This window comes from Geotrypetes seraphini, chromosome 1 (assembly GCF_902459505.1).
Source record: "Geotrypetes seraphini chromosome 1, aGeoSer1.1, whole genome shotgun sequence".
Taxonomy (NCBI): Eukaryota; Metazoa; Chordata; class Amphibia; order Gymnophiona; family Dermophiidae; genus Geotrypetes; species Geotrypetes seraphini.
The window spans coordinates 70,452,079-70,467,214 of NC_047084.1; the positions used below are offsets into that span (position 1 = coordinate 70,452,079).

At 43.0% G+C, this 15,136-nt stretch overlaps 1 protein-coding gene across 1 annotated transcript in view; it reads right to left on the minus strand.

The window, feature by feature from the left end:
- The window catches only part of SPEF2 (sperm flagellar 2), a 544,154-nt gene that overhangs the window by 251,869 nt on the left and 277,149 nt on the right, over positions 1–15,136 (minus strand). The window contains exons 12-13 of the mRNA XM_033932867.1: positions 9,531–9,664; positions 3,239–3,342 (exon numbers count right to left, since the gene is read on the minus strand). Coding sequence (XP_033788758.1) covers positions 3,239–3,342; positions 9,531–9,664 — 238 coding nt within the window. The remainder of the gene's footprint in view (positions 1–3,238; positions 3,343–9,530; positions 9,665–15,136) is intronic.

The following is a 15,136-nucleotide window of genomic DNA, read 5'->3' on the forward strand; positions in this document are numbered from 1 at the left end:
GAGTCTCAAGACAACACAAACACCACTAACTTCCACAGATTTTTACTGGACAGCCAACTAGACCTGAAGACATCAGAACCTATACATATGAAAGGTCACACCCTGAACTTCATATCTTCAAACCCCTTTACGCTTATAACAAAAACCAACTGGACAACAGTTCCTTGCTCAGACCACTACTTATTAGCCTTCAACCTTAACCTCCACAAGGAAAAAAGCTACTATCAAGACCACCACTGAGAAACCTCTAACAAGAGACAAGATTAATGCCAGCATATTCTGAAGCAAGGCCTCTGAAATGCTAAATATTACTTCAACCAGCCTCAGAGCCTCACTCAACAACTGGAATAACACATTAGAATAAACCTTCAACTTCATTGCACCATTATGCCTCAAAAACTATAAATCAACCAAGTCCTCACCTTGGTTCACAGATACCCTAAAAGTGGAAAAACAGTCTTGTAGAAGACTTGAAAGATAATGGCCAAACAGCAATCTCCCAAGCAGATCAGAAGACACCTTTCATGCTCGCCTGCAAAAAGAGAAACTGAAAGGGGAAGCAGACTTCTGGGAGGAGGAAGATTTAAAAGCTGTGATTGACATCTATCTGCAGTATGCCCACAAGAATGGACAGAGTACCCTAAGGTGCATTCCTATTGCAATGGAAAATATCTTAATGGAATATAACATTGCTTCTGGAGAAGCATGACTCTACATGGCACTAAGCACTTTAGATATCTTTGGATATCTTTGGTTAGTTTCCCAACTAGCATATCAGACTCCTCATGTAAGCATTTCAGCCGAAAAATGGCCATATTGAGTCATGCTTCTCTGGATGCAACATTATATTCCAATAGATGGTATATTATCCTTTATCTCCAATCATAAATAAATAGAAGTGACTCTTTGTTTTACCTTGGATTCCACGCCTTTTTTGGGTCCTCACTCTTTCCTTTGGTAGATTTTTTTTGTTGATAGCCTACATTTGCAGTTATTAGTTTCTCTCCCTTTCAAATTTTCCTGCACTATTTTTAAAGGTAGAAATCACTTGGAATCAATCTACATTGGGTAAATCACTTAACACCCCATTGCCTAAAGAATAAAATTAGATTTGAAGCCCTCTGGGAAAGGGAAATATCCACAGTATCTGAATCTATGATGGTGGAAGCTAACAAAACTGGATGGATTACTATGATGGTGGAAGCTAGCAAAACTGTCTAAAGTAGGCAGCGTTAGAAGACTGATACAATTGAGGATGTTATGAAAATATGATTCTCCCCTTATCTATCCTGAGAGTCAAAAAAGCCTTCAATGCGTATCAGTATTCCCAAAAGTCCTCAGCAGCATCACTCAAGGATGGCAATATGACACATAAAGCTTATGGCTGTGAAAGTTTTTTGAGCCTTGAGTGGTGTTACCAAGGACCTATGGGAATACTGATTTGCACTGAAAGCTTTTTTGACTCTCGGGGTAGATAAGGGGAGAAGTATATGTTTGAATTTCCGGAGAATCTTAAAAAAGCTGCCAATATAAAGAATTATTATATGAAAATAAGGATTGACATGGGGGTGGGTTTGGATGAGATAAAAGCATCTGCATTACTGAGAGCATGGTCTTTGGCTGCCTGCACGACCCAAGAAGTTAAGAGGGGTGTCCTGACCTGGCATAAAGAAGGGCTGCAAGAAAAAAAGTGGATTGTCTCTGTTCAGTAGCAGAGGCAGATTAAGACAAAGTCACGAGGCTCTGGGGCAAACAGACTGGAGATCCCAAGAGAAAACCAGGTGAGTGACCTGCTGGAGGCTGATATGGGAACCACACCTCAAAGAGGGTCAGGGCCGTGTTTCTAGAAGTTGGGAAAGAACCTAGCAGGACATTACTGAGAGTCAGTGAATGCAGTGTCGGGTTGTTCTGCCTGGCAGGATGGGATTGATCCCACTAGGGTCGGAAGAAATAACTATGGAAGGAAAGAGAATATTCAGCTGTTATCAATTTAGATCAGTGCTCTCAAACTCAAACCCTTTGCAGGGCCATATTTTGGATTTGTAGATACTTGGAGGGCCTCAGAAAAAATAGTTAATGGCTTATTAAAGAAATGACAATTTTGCAGGAGGTAAAACTCTTTATAGTTTATAAATCTTTCCTTTTGGCTAAGTCTTAATAATAATATTGTCATTTACAGCTAAAGAGACATATGATCAAGAAACAGTTTTATTTTACTTTTGTGATTATGTTAAACAGACCGAGGGCCTCAAAATAGTACCTGGCGGGCTGAATGTGACTCCCGGGCCGCGGGTTTGAGACCACTGATTTAGATGTATTTGCTAGACTACAAAAGACAAGAATTGCATGAGGATTTCCTGTTAACTAAAACTGAACTGTTTGGTAGGGAAATTTCTGAAGTAGGATTCAGAGTTATACTGGTGGTCACAATAACTGGGATTTATCCTGGCCCTGATCTGCATCCAATTCAACAGACTTAACACTTTTTGTAAATCCTGATCCAGGTGCCTAATCCAAAGAGCTTAACCAGCATCCAGGACTGTGTGAGTGAAACCACAGTTACACAAACTACTACTGAAAATATGTGAGCTAAATAATAATAATAAAAAAATAGGTACCATAATAAGCACTTACAGTGGCTGGCCTGGTACAGAATTACCCTCTTAGGGAGTAATTCTCTAAAAAAAAATGTGCAAGTGGTAGTATTTTAGACGTTTACAAATGTAAATGATCACTTAAGAATAATAAGAAACAGAAAACTACATGTTATGTTTTGATGTCAAGTATTTTGCCTGTAGGCTTGTCCATGATCAGAGTACGGGTACAACATGGTTCAAGTGCACAACTGTGCATAAATTATAGAGCACTGTCATTTGCATGTATTCTGGCTAATATCTAGACTTGGGTATTTACACCAGTTATTAGGCTGAAGTAAGCCTTAACCTGTTTTTGCTCAGTGTTCCAAAATTGTTTTATTTGCTTATTTATTATTTTAGATTAATTAACCACCTTTTCATGACGAGATTCACCGAAAGTGGTTTACAATTCATTGAATAGTAATCAGGTACTTTTAAATATTTTCCTTATCTGTTCAATCAAGCTCACAATCTAATTTTAGAAATCCATTTCTTATTTGATTTGCATAAGTATATTGATTTTGCTATCTAATCTATATGTTATCACAAACTTAAGAAAAATAATTCTCCTTTAAACTAAAATTAAAGAAACAAGATCTTACTTAATAGCCAGTATCAACATTTCAATTAACAGTTCATCACTGATACTTTTTCCTCTTTTCAACAACTCCTTGGCCTTTGCACCAAGCTGAGCTTGTGAAGCAAGCTGCAAAAAAAAAAAAAAAAAAAAGTTTATGCATAAGAGAAATTATATTTTTTTCAAGTGTTTTTATGTTCAAATCTGTTTTTATTAAGAATGAAAATAGAAATATGTAAACAACAGAATCAAGATCAAAAAAGAAACAATCAACAAGGCAGAACAGTAGCAGCATAATGTTGCCCTTTCTTACCCCCCACATTTCCCCATCAAAGCAAAACAACCCCCCCAAGAGATCAGTAAGGGTGGCTAGCCTTAGATGTCAGCTACTCCAGAGGCCCTTACTCTTGTGGCCCCTGGGATGTCCAAAAGGTTTGTCTCAAAAAAAAAAAAGGAAAGGGGGGCTGTGTCTGGTCCTGAACTAGAGCTCAATAACCAGCAGACCGCCTATGAGATGGTACTCAAAAGGAGGCTACGCCCTCTAGGAGATAAAGAATCGACATAAGCACCCCAAATGAGTAAAAAATGTCTACGCCGGCGCAGGCGACCCATCGCCTCGCGAGCCTCCCATAAGGCCAAGTTATGCACCATGGATCTCCATCCCCAAAAGGATTGCAGCTCGGACACCGTCCAAGATTGTAAGATACATTTACAAGCAAGGAGACACACCTTATGACACCAGAGGGAACCCCCTTTAGGAAAACCTCGGAAAGCTCCCAGAAAGTCCAGGACCAATTGCTCCACTGTACCGAGAGGGCACAAGAGTAAAGGCGCTGTATATAAATTGTGATAGACCCCCAAAAGGATTGAATAGTCCATCAATCCCAGAAAGAGTGAACAAAAGTATTAGGGTCCCGGCCACATTTTAAACAGAGAGGAGAAAAGATACCCCCAATTTTATGAAATTGCACTTGGGTGTAATAAGCCCTATAAAGCACTCTAGCATAACACTCCCGAAATACCGCTCCCGTTATCAACTGAGGAATCCCACTCAAGGCACCCAGGATGTTCCACTGATTAAGGTCAGTATGAAGCTCCAGGCCCCACTTGGCTTGTAGCCTTTGGATGCCCTTAGGGCGTTCAAACTGAGAGAGGGACTTATGTAACCCCGACACAGAGGTATGAGAGCCCATCACCCCTGTGAAAAAAAGCTTGAAGAAGCTGCCCAATAGGTTGCGCAATTCTCCTGAGGGAGTGAAAGAATATAGTGTTTGGCCTGACAATAGGCAAAGGTGTCACCCCAACAGTGGCCCAACTGATCACCAAACTCCATGAGAGGTCTCAAACGGCTCTCAGGAGTCAATAATTGTTCCACTGTGTGGATCCCCCGACGAGCCCAGTCCAAAAAAACAGGGTTATCAAGTCCCGGAGGAAAGGCTAAATTATCCCTCAAGGAGATCTGGTTAGTCACCCTGGGGTCCCCTCCCAACTTACAAATGAAACTACCCCACACCGCCCACATAGATTTCAATAAAATATGCGATCAAAACATAGCGGGGATATCCTTAGCAGGTAAATGCAAAAGACTACGGAAGGTATGAGGGGCATAGAAAGCCAATTCAAAATCCATAGGGGTAAATTGATCTTCTCCCTATAGCCAGTCCTTCAAATGTCGCAATAAACAGGCAGTTTGCCGGTCCACAAAATAATTTTTGTTTTTCCGCCGGTCCATAGGTGTAAAAAGGTTGAAGAACACTGATCTAGTGGAATCTGATGGAATTGAAGAGAGTAACCCTCCTTGATGATCGAGAGTACCCAGAGATCTAAAGTGATTAGTTCCCATCACTGATAAAAATAATGGAGAAGACAGAGACAGCGAGATTGTTGTTATGCTCTGGCTGAGACTGTCAAAAAGACTGTGGGCTTTGGCTGCAGCTGGAGTCTTGGGCGGCGGCCTGGAATAAGATGATGATGACTTTTGTGGATAAGGCCGCTGGTAAGATGCAGAAGGCTTGAAACCTCGTAGTCTCCGGGGGTTTAGGTTTTGATTGAATGAGAGCAGCAAATGATTTTTCATGTTCAGATAAGCATTTCATAGCCGCTTCAATGGACTCATCAAATAGCTCATTGCCATAGCATGGGATGTTTGCCAGCCTATCTTGTAGATTTGGGTCCATGTCCACAATGCGCAGCCAGACCAAGCGTCGCATTGCCACTGAGAAAGCAGTCACCCTTGAAGACATTTCAAATGCATCATATGTTGCTTGAACCATATAAACGCGTAGCTGGGATAGAGTAGAATGTATGTGCTGAAATTCAGGCAAACGATGTGGAGGCAAGTACTTGAACAATGAAGGCATGGTCTTGACCCAGTGCTTGAGATATTTCCCATATGCGTCCAACGCTGATGGCACAAGTTCTCCTCACTTTCATCATCTTCCCCCTTCTCTCCACTTCCATCATCTTCCCCCTTCTCCCCACTTCCATCATCTGCCCCCTTCTCTCTCTCCACCCCAGGCAATTCTATCACGTTATCCTGCCCCCTTCCCCCAGCATATGTCCCACATCCAGCATGTGGGAAAGCAGCAGTAGTGGTGAGGAGGTGAGGGCCCCTCACCTCCTCACCACTGCTGCTGCTTTCCCATATGCACCTGACGCTGTTGACACAAGTCCTTCCCACTTCCATCATTTGCCCCTTTCTTTCTCTCTACCTCTTTTCCCCACTTCCATCATCTGCCCCCTTCTCCAGTCCCCACTTCCATCATCTGCCCTGGCCCTGTCTCTTTCTCCCTTAAGTTCTCCCCACTTCCTTCAAGGCTTGACAGGACTGCCTCAGCTTGACTGCTAATAAACTAGAGAAAAATTAACTGAAAAATACCAAAACTTGCCACAGTGTGACCCCGAATATGATCTAAGGACTAAAAAGTAGAAGTAAAACACTGACTCACAAACCCCTGCCGAGAGATATCTAAAAGAGAAAATAAAAAATGCACGGAACTGGGCTAAGTAAGAACCAGTGTGAAACTTGAATCACAGAGTAGCAAGAGGCTCACTACCCTCCTATGAGAGCTGAGAACACGAAACCTAAACTGACAAAACTCAATATAATGTAAAGCAAACAAGCAAACTGAGAGAGCAGGCAAAGGTACTAAATCTAAACAAAAAAATATCAAAGGAAAAAAAACACCAGAAATAAAGAAGTCAAAATGCTGAGCACAAAATAGCTATGCTGAGTGTAATACTAAGGCAGTGAAAGAACCCTGCGGTAAAGTGAAAATATAAGTAAAAAAGGTGGGGGTCGAGTGAAGAATTCTCATTGGTCCAAAAACGTGTACAACTTTGCTAGGGAAAACAGAAAGAAAAAATCCTTTCTAGTGTGGCCAGGAGACCGTAATATAACACTTTAGGAGCTCGTGCTAACTGGATGGGCGGAAGTTCGGACCACGGGGCCCCCTGGATCTGTGGGGCCCAGGACAGCTGCGCTGGGGACCCCTGATAATTTTGGGCCCTAGGTACGTGCCTCCTGGACCTACCCTTTAATCCAGCCCTAGATGCAGGAAGTCCCTTTCAAGTGTCGTTTATCATTCAATGAATTGATTTTTCAAAAAAATTACTCTGTAATCCCCCAGCCCCCTCCAAAGATAGCATTCCTCCCACTGACCCCTCCATACCTCCTCTACATTCCCCTACACCCGAGTTTGCCATCAGCTACTTGTGGCAGGAGAATCCCCAATTGGGGATTCCCCTGCCGGATCAGCCCTGATCCAGCAGGGAGAGCCCTGATTTCCTCCACAATCCCCAACACCCCTCCACACTTCCCGACCCTCCCCCCAGTGATCCCCCAGCCCCTTTCAAAGATAGCACTCTTCCTGCTGAGCCTGACACCCTCACACACTCCGACATCCCATATCTCACATCCCTCCATACACCCCGACACCCCATACCTCACACTCCTCCATGAACCCTGATGCCCCCTGACACCCTTCCACACCCCCTGTATATCTGCATGAAAAAATTGACTTTCATATTTCCCTTATGTATATATACTGATGTTGCCAACATTTGCTTATTTCTGATCTGAGGAAGAAGGGGTTACTTCAAAAGCTAATTATAAATTATATTAACATCCCTTTTACAAAACCATAGTGCAGTTTTTCGCGCTGGCCATGGCTGTAACAGCTCTGACCTTCAGGAGAGTTGAAGCTATTACCGCCATGGCCGGCGCTAATAACCGCACTACAGTTTTGTAAAAGGGGGGAGGCTAAGTTAGTCTAACAAAAAATGTATTATTTTATTTCCGTTATGTTTTTGTTTTATTTCTACACTAGTCTTATAGTCCGTTACATTAACGGGTGCTAGAATATATGTGTGTGTGTCTGTCTTTATTTCTTTCTCTCTCTCTTTCTCCTTAGTCGCTTTCTGTATTTCTTTCTTTCTTTTTCCTTGGCTGTCCACCACCATGCCTTGCCTGCTCCCCCTGTGCATTCTGCCTTCCTTTTACCTCCCCTGTGTCCACCACCACCCCTTCACTGCTCCCCTTATCCAGCAGCCCTTCTCCCTTTGTTTTATCTCCCCCCCTGCTAGAATATATATCTGTCTGTCTTTCTTTCTGTCTCTCTCTCCCACTGTCTTTCTTTCTTTCTGTGTCTCTCCCTGCCCCTGTCTCTTTCTTCTTTTCTTTCTGTCTCCCTCCCTCCCACTATCTGCCTTTCTTTCTATCTGTCTTTTTCCCTGCCCCCTATGCAGCAGCATTTCTCTCCCCCCTTCACTTCCCTGTGCAGTAGCCACATCAGCATTCCCTCCCCCTCCATTTCCCTGTGCAGTTGTGTCAGATCCGTGAGGAGGAGTGAAGTGGCTTGGAATTGAGTGTGCTGAATCCTAGGAAAGGTGGTAGTTGGGTGAGTAAGTGTGCCAGATTGGGGGTGGAATGGGAGCAGGGCAGTTGGGGAGATACAGTAAAAAAAGGATGCTTATGGGTGAGGGTAGAGTTTTGAAAGTGGTCACTGAGGGAGAAGTTGGGAAACAAATGAATTGGATGGGAGGAGGAAGATAGTTTTGGTGTCTGTCAGAGCAGTGGAAGGAAAGAGCAATTGAGTGAATGTCACAGCAGTCGAGGATGGGAAACAGTTTTGAAGTGTGTGTGTCACATGGAGCCAGGGCAGTAGAGAATCTGGGTCAGACTGAGAGTGTCTGATCAGGAATAGTGTTTGGAAAATAAGTGTGGATGGAGGGATTGGGAGAGTGTGAATCAGATGGAGAGAGGAACGGAATTGGGTTAGTGGGAACATTAATTAGTGGGAGAGGCAGTAAGGAATGATTAGTGAGTTTGCTAAGACATTGGTGAGTAATAAATGTGTAGTGGGAGGAGGGGAGGAGTGTGGGTCGGAAGCATACTGGATGAGTGTGAAGGGAGGTATTTGGGTAGGGAATGAGCCCTGTCAATTTGAGGAGAAGGTGAGGATGGTGTTTATGCTGCATCAGCCAAGTCCAGCAGGTAAAATCTACTGAACTGAATGAGTCGCACTGTGTTTTCCCTCGGAAGTTGTTCTGCGGGGGAGAAGGGAGAGGGAAGCACAGGGGGAGTGTCACATGTCTTTCGCTGGCCTCACACTCCAAGAGCCCCCCTCTCTTCACATGCATTCAGAGACCGGTCTCTCCTCTTCCGCTTCTCCAACCCCCTGCCAGTCCAGCGCGTCTCTCCCCGTCTCTCAGGCCTTCCCACCTGACCCTCCCACCACCGACAAACCTGGGGGCTCCAGCCACGTAGGCAGCAGTTTAAACATGCTGCTTCGCGGCCTTCTACTGGCGATTTCCTCTGCCGCGTCTGTCTCCGATGATGTCATCAGAGACGCGGCAGAGGAAATCGGCAGAGAAGGGCGCGAAGCAGCGTGTTTATACTGCTGCCTACGCCGCAGTCCAAGAGTGCAGGAGCCTCGTTTTGAGTGTGTTGCAGTCCAGGCCTTGAGGATCATGGCAGGAAGGAAGGCATTGTTTGGCGGCCGCTGGAAGGAGGGGAGCATACCTTCCTCCTGAACTCCATGCCCTACTTATGTCGACATCCGCCTCGGGGGGGGGGGGGGAGGAAGAGAGAGAGAGAGCTTCGGGCGACCAGCAGCCGCGGCGGCCGACATCCACCTCGGCGGGGGGTGGGGAGGAGGAAGAAGACCGTAAGCCGCGCATGCGCACTTCCTATTTACAGCTCACGGAAAACGGACGCACGCGTAGGAAGTGCGCATGCGCAGCTTACCGTTTTATTATATTAGGTATTACCTATTGTACTTTAAAAATTGCTTAGACAGAACTGAAGTTATGCATACCGGCTGCACATCCCCAGGTTCCACTTTCGCAGTCACATTTTTTCCACCTTTGGAATTCATTTCATTATCAAGGCATGCCTGCAGAGCTTCCTGCACCAGAGTGTCAATGGAAATCATATGAATAGATCTGTAGGCTAACCAAAAAAGAGAGCATTTTTGTGAGTTTTAATTTGCATGTTACATAATTTAAGTATATATGGTAAATATACGATAAATTCAAATACATTTGTAATTCTAAGTAAGAACAGATTTCCAGTTTCTGTTGTTTTTGTTAGCTAACCCTCCCCTTTTACAAAATCATAGCATAGTTTTTAGTGCTGACCACAGTGGTAACAGCTCCGATGCTTGTAGGAATTCTATGAGAGTTGGAGCTGTTATTGCTGCAGCTGGCACTAAAAACAACGCTACAGTTTTGTAAAATAGGAGGGGGGGGAGGTTAAATTAGTAAGAATTAAGGAGTTAATTTTCAAAACATTACTGAGTACCAAAGAGAAAAAATTACTTTGACTTATTTCCCTTTTGGAGAATTTGTAGCCAAATCTATATTTGCTTAAATTTGACACAGAAACTTTGACCAGTTAGATATGAGCATGGTTAGCCATTTCAACTTAGCCAGTTAAGGGGGTACTTTTATAAGTAAATTGAGTATGTAGAACAGTGTTTTATATGTTCTAATAGGGGCTCCAATGTGTACTCAGTTAGACAGAGTATACAGTTGTTATGGTAAATGAGAAAGCATAGTACATATCTTATGCAATATGAGGGTAATTTTATAAAAGATTTTTCACACATAAAATTACCCCAAGGTTACACATGTAAAAGTACTGCGTGGTGGTAAAAAATTGCACATTTTACATGACCTACATATAGGCATGTCTAAGAGCTGCATCTGAGTGGAGCATGAGTAGAAAGCACAGTTACTTACCGTAACAAGTGTTATCCAGGGACAGCAGGCAGATATTCTCACACATGGGTGCATCGCCACTTTAAGACTTTAGATAGTTCGCAATAGCCCACACCGTGCATGCGTGAGTGCCTTCCCGCACGACGCAGGACCCATGTCTCCTCAGTTAAGATAAGCTAGCTAAGAAGCCAACCAGGGGAGGTGGGTGGGTTGTGAGATTACCACAAGTGTCTAAGGTGAAAATAAATGAACCTTTGCGTGGAATTCTGAAACACTTCTTCCTACTTTTCCTAACCTCGGTAGTTTATTTTTATTTTTTTTTTATTATTTATTCAATTTTCTATACCATTCTCCCAGTGGAGCTCAGAACGGTTTACATGCATTTATTCAGGTACTCAAGTAGTTTTCCCTGTCTGTCCTGGCGGGCTCACAATCTATCTAATGTACCTGGGGCAATTGGGGAGTAAGTGACTTGCCCAGGGTCACAAGAAGCAGCTTGGGTTTGAACCCACAACTTCAGGGTGCTGAGGAACTAGATTATTAGTGGCAAACTCCAATTTTTCACATTTTGTATATTGTGACTTCCAAGGTAACCAGAATGGGATGGTGGGAGAGTTGGCCTTCAAGAAAATAAATATTATCATGCGAACTGGCTGAAGTGCACATCCTGTCTGGAAAAAAAATTCCAGACAATAATGATAATAATAATAATTTTATTCTTATATACCGCTAAAGCCATGGTAGTTCAAGGCAGTTTACAATAAGAAGAGCTGGACAATCAGCGACATAGTTACAATATAGAATCATCTAATACATGTATACAGAATGGAAGAGATAATGAACTAAGGCCTTGATTCACTAACCCTCAGATCCATATCCGATCCTTGTGGGGGGTGTTGGGCCGGGGGGGGCAATTTTTTATTCTCCTGCTCTCTGCCGCCCTTCCCCGCAGTGCTGCCCGCTTTAAAACCATGGGCTTGCACTGCGGGGAAGGGCAGCAGAGAGCAGGAGAGTTGGGGCAGGCAGAGAGCAGATCCTGGCACAGAGCAGGAAAGCCATGGGAGGCAGAGAGAGTCGGGGCAGGCAGAGAGCAGGTCTAGGCAGAGAGGAGCGGAGTTTTTTATACAAGCGTCTGGTCCTCACTAGTTGCTTGTTCTTGATCGACCAGCCAATTGGTGTGTCAGGAGAAAAGTTTAGTGAATCGCGTCCCTGCCTACTTTGCATGCATTTCTCCTCATTTGCATGCACGGATTTGAAGCAGATCGCAGTACAGGTTTGTGAATCGGGCCGGAGGAAAATCTGCTCACTAAGGGCTTGCAAACCGATCAGTTTGCTTAGTGAATTTGGGTCTAAAAATCTTAGGTAACAAATCAGTTAAACAGTTTTGTTTTTACTAATTTTCTAAATGAGAGGTGAATGTGTGAATGTGTGAACTGAGGACCAAGGGGCAGCTGTATAGAAATCCAGAAGAGAAGTAAATGCAAGGAAAACTACAGAAAACTGCTCTAGCTCAGACTGCATGGGCTGTGACCTGACTCACCAGGTGCAGACCAGGTTGAGCAAAAAACAGAACGAAATACAGATAACCAAACAGTGAGAAACCAGTTCCTCAGAAACAAAAAGTCCCCAACTTGTTAGAATCAAATGAGACAAAGAGTTTGGGGAAAAGGTGTATAAGTGTTGGTCCTGGTGATGTAAAAAACCACCGATGAAAAACAAAAACAAAAAACTGTGGATACAGATGTTCTGGAGATAATTTATTATACACTGACATATAAAACATGAAAATTCAATTTAAAAAGTACAATGATAAAAATCCAACCGGACCCTACACAGTCCAATGGTTTGCAAACTCACATATAAAGAATTGGACTGAAAACAGTTTATTGTCTTTAAACATGTGAGCAAAGAACACCGCAGACAAGCTGAGGTAGCAAAAAAATGCTAAGAATGTAAAAAACCAAGCACACTTATAGACCAGAAAGGAGAGAAGGAGATGAAACTTCTCCATCCCGTTGAAAATAAATTGTGGTTGCGTGAGCAGAAGCACAGTATCAGAGAGAAAAACTGTGAAGGCTAAATCTGCCTCCAACACTTGCAACTCACTGATGCTCATGACAGAAGTAAGTAAGATAGGAAAAAATAACTTTCCAGGTGAAAAAACGGGAAGAGGAACTGTGACCATTGGTTGAATAGTAGGCTTCACTAACTTGGAAAGAACCCATGAATGTCCCAGATTACAGGTGAAAGTGTAAGGGTAGTTTCACCTTGAAATGTTTTGTCATGAATCTGAAGACCAATAGAGGAGCAGAGAGAGGTTGGCTCTTGATTGCATGGGAAAAACTGAAACAAGCCATAAAAAGCTTTCCCTTCAGTAGCATGTGAAAAGGTAGAACAGTACTGGGAAAGATTCTAGTCGCCAAAGGAGAAACTTCACACCAATCCAACTAACAAGGAAGTGCGATGTGGATGATGAAGGAGACACCGGGAAGAAAAAAACCGAACTCACAGTTGGTTATGATAACAATATAGTGAGGTTGGTGTCCTGGAGACATCAAAATCTTGCGGATAGTCTGAGAGAGATGTGATACAGAAGAGGTCACCATGAAAGAAACCCAACCACCAGATGAAAGGATTGCAGGCTGAAACATAGAAAATGTCCATGCTAGTGACAAAGCAGAGCAGACAAAAATGGCAGAGGTATTTGCTCCCTGGTGCTGAGAAATAGAAGAAGGAAGAACCAATGTTATTTGAGCCATCCAGAAGCTAAGAGAAGCATGGTGGCTAAGTGCTATTGTAGATTGAACAAAAATAGCAACAGGAAAAGAAAGGATGAAAGGCATAGAAAGAAACTTGCTTGTCCAATGTATAAAAATGCTTGTCATTCAAACAATGTAATGAGTATAGACTGAAGCAAAATGGGGGTGGCTTAAAGTTGGTGCGAGTCACCCTGTGAAGTCCACCCATGAAGAGCCGCATTAAACTGAAAGCTGCAAAGCTAGGAGTCCATTGGTGAAGTTGAATAAGTATGCTGAATTTGCCTGATAGAGAATTATTTTCCCCTGGAAAAACAGACAATCAGCAAGATAATGAGGCAAGCAATTGTCTAAAGCCAAAGTTGGAGAGTCCCTGCGGCTCCAAGTGTTTATGGAGTATAAGGGTAGTTGATTGCCAGTACTCAAGAAATGTTGAAAAAACATTAAGAGAAAAAAGGGACACTGTAAGGTGATATGAAAAAATGTGCTCCTTAAAGGAGTAAAGTCCTTGGTTTAAGAGGACATGCAGTTGCAGTTCCCAGTTATGAGGGGATGAATTGTCAATATCACCCCTTGAAGAGGAGGAAAGTAAAAAAAAAAAAAAAAGAGACCTTCCAAAGAGTACAGAGGAGGTCATACATCATTTAAGCAACTGCTGAATAGAGGATGATATAAAAAGACACTGTTGCTAAAAAGCAAGGGTCTACTAAGAAGTATGAAGACAGAGTCACATGGAAGTCATGTAGCCTGAGAAATCTTCAAGTGCCATGCAGGAAATGTTCAAATTTGAAACAGGCAAAGGAGAGCCATTTCAGAAGAAGAAATGCTCTCAGTAGAGAAGAGGCCAAAGACAAGACTTTTGGTAGAGCACCACCAAAATTGAAGAATGGTAGTTGTACCAGAAAAGAAAAATCTGAAGACAACAAAAACAGAGTGTTAGAGCAACAAAACGCAAGCACTCCTTCTTAATATTGAAAAGATGAGAGGCCGTAAGAAGGGCCTGACAGTGCAAATTGCGCTAGATGATGGAAAAACGCAAGCACATATAGGAAGCCCTATGGAATGAAAGAAAATAAGAGGCTTCCCTGAAACCCAAAGAGCAAAAACTCGGGAAGAGTAAAAATACTGCACCTGGGTGCGAAAACAACAGCAGAAACAAAAGGTGTGAAAACCAATTAAGTGGGAAGGAGAAAAAAACTCCAGATCCCTAGAACTCAAGGCAGTCAAGAGCCAGATAGCGGCAGAAAGGCAAAAGGTCCCAAGGCCAAAAGGCTAAAGGGCCTATAACGTAAAAGACGAAAAAAATGCTGTGATCAAAACCAGGAGAAGAAAATTTATCCTAAAAGGATTTAGTGACCTCCTTCTCCCCTACAGCTACTCCCAAACCTCCGGCATGAAGTATAAAGGGATGTAGGAAACTGAGGAATAGTCTGAATGTTCCCAAGCAGATACCCTCCAAATTTGGTGGAACAGTGGAAAGCAGTGAGGAACAAATACACCTGGTTGATCCTGTATCACAACAAAAAACAAGGAAAGAGCTGTAGTGATGGGAAAACTAACTGTTAGTTCCCGCCAGCCAGAAAAAGTCAATGTTCATTGATGCTTCTTGTAGTAGTAATTGTAAGGACTGAGAAGGCAGAGTCAAGCAGCAGAAGACAACACTGTGCATCAATCAATTTGATGTACAGTAGGAATGTCGACTCTCCTTCCATAGCAACACCGAAAAGAAAGTCTTAATTTTGAGGATATGCTCCGAAGGAACACTTCAAAAAGGCTGATGTGAGTTGAATGTTGCCTTCACCAGCAGATATACAGACACTAGATCCTGAAGACTTTTTCAAGGTATATTGTCACTAGAGATTCATAAAGAAGTGGAGGCGTATCAAAGGCAGAAATAATAATCACTCTGCATAAAACAAGTCTCATAGGAGCCCTTGAAAAGGGGG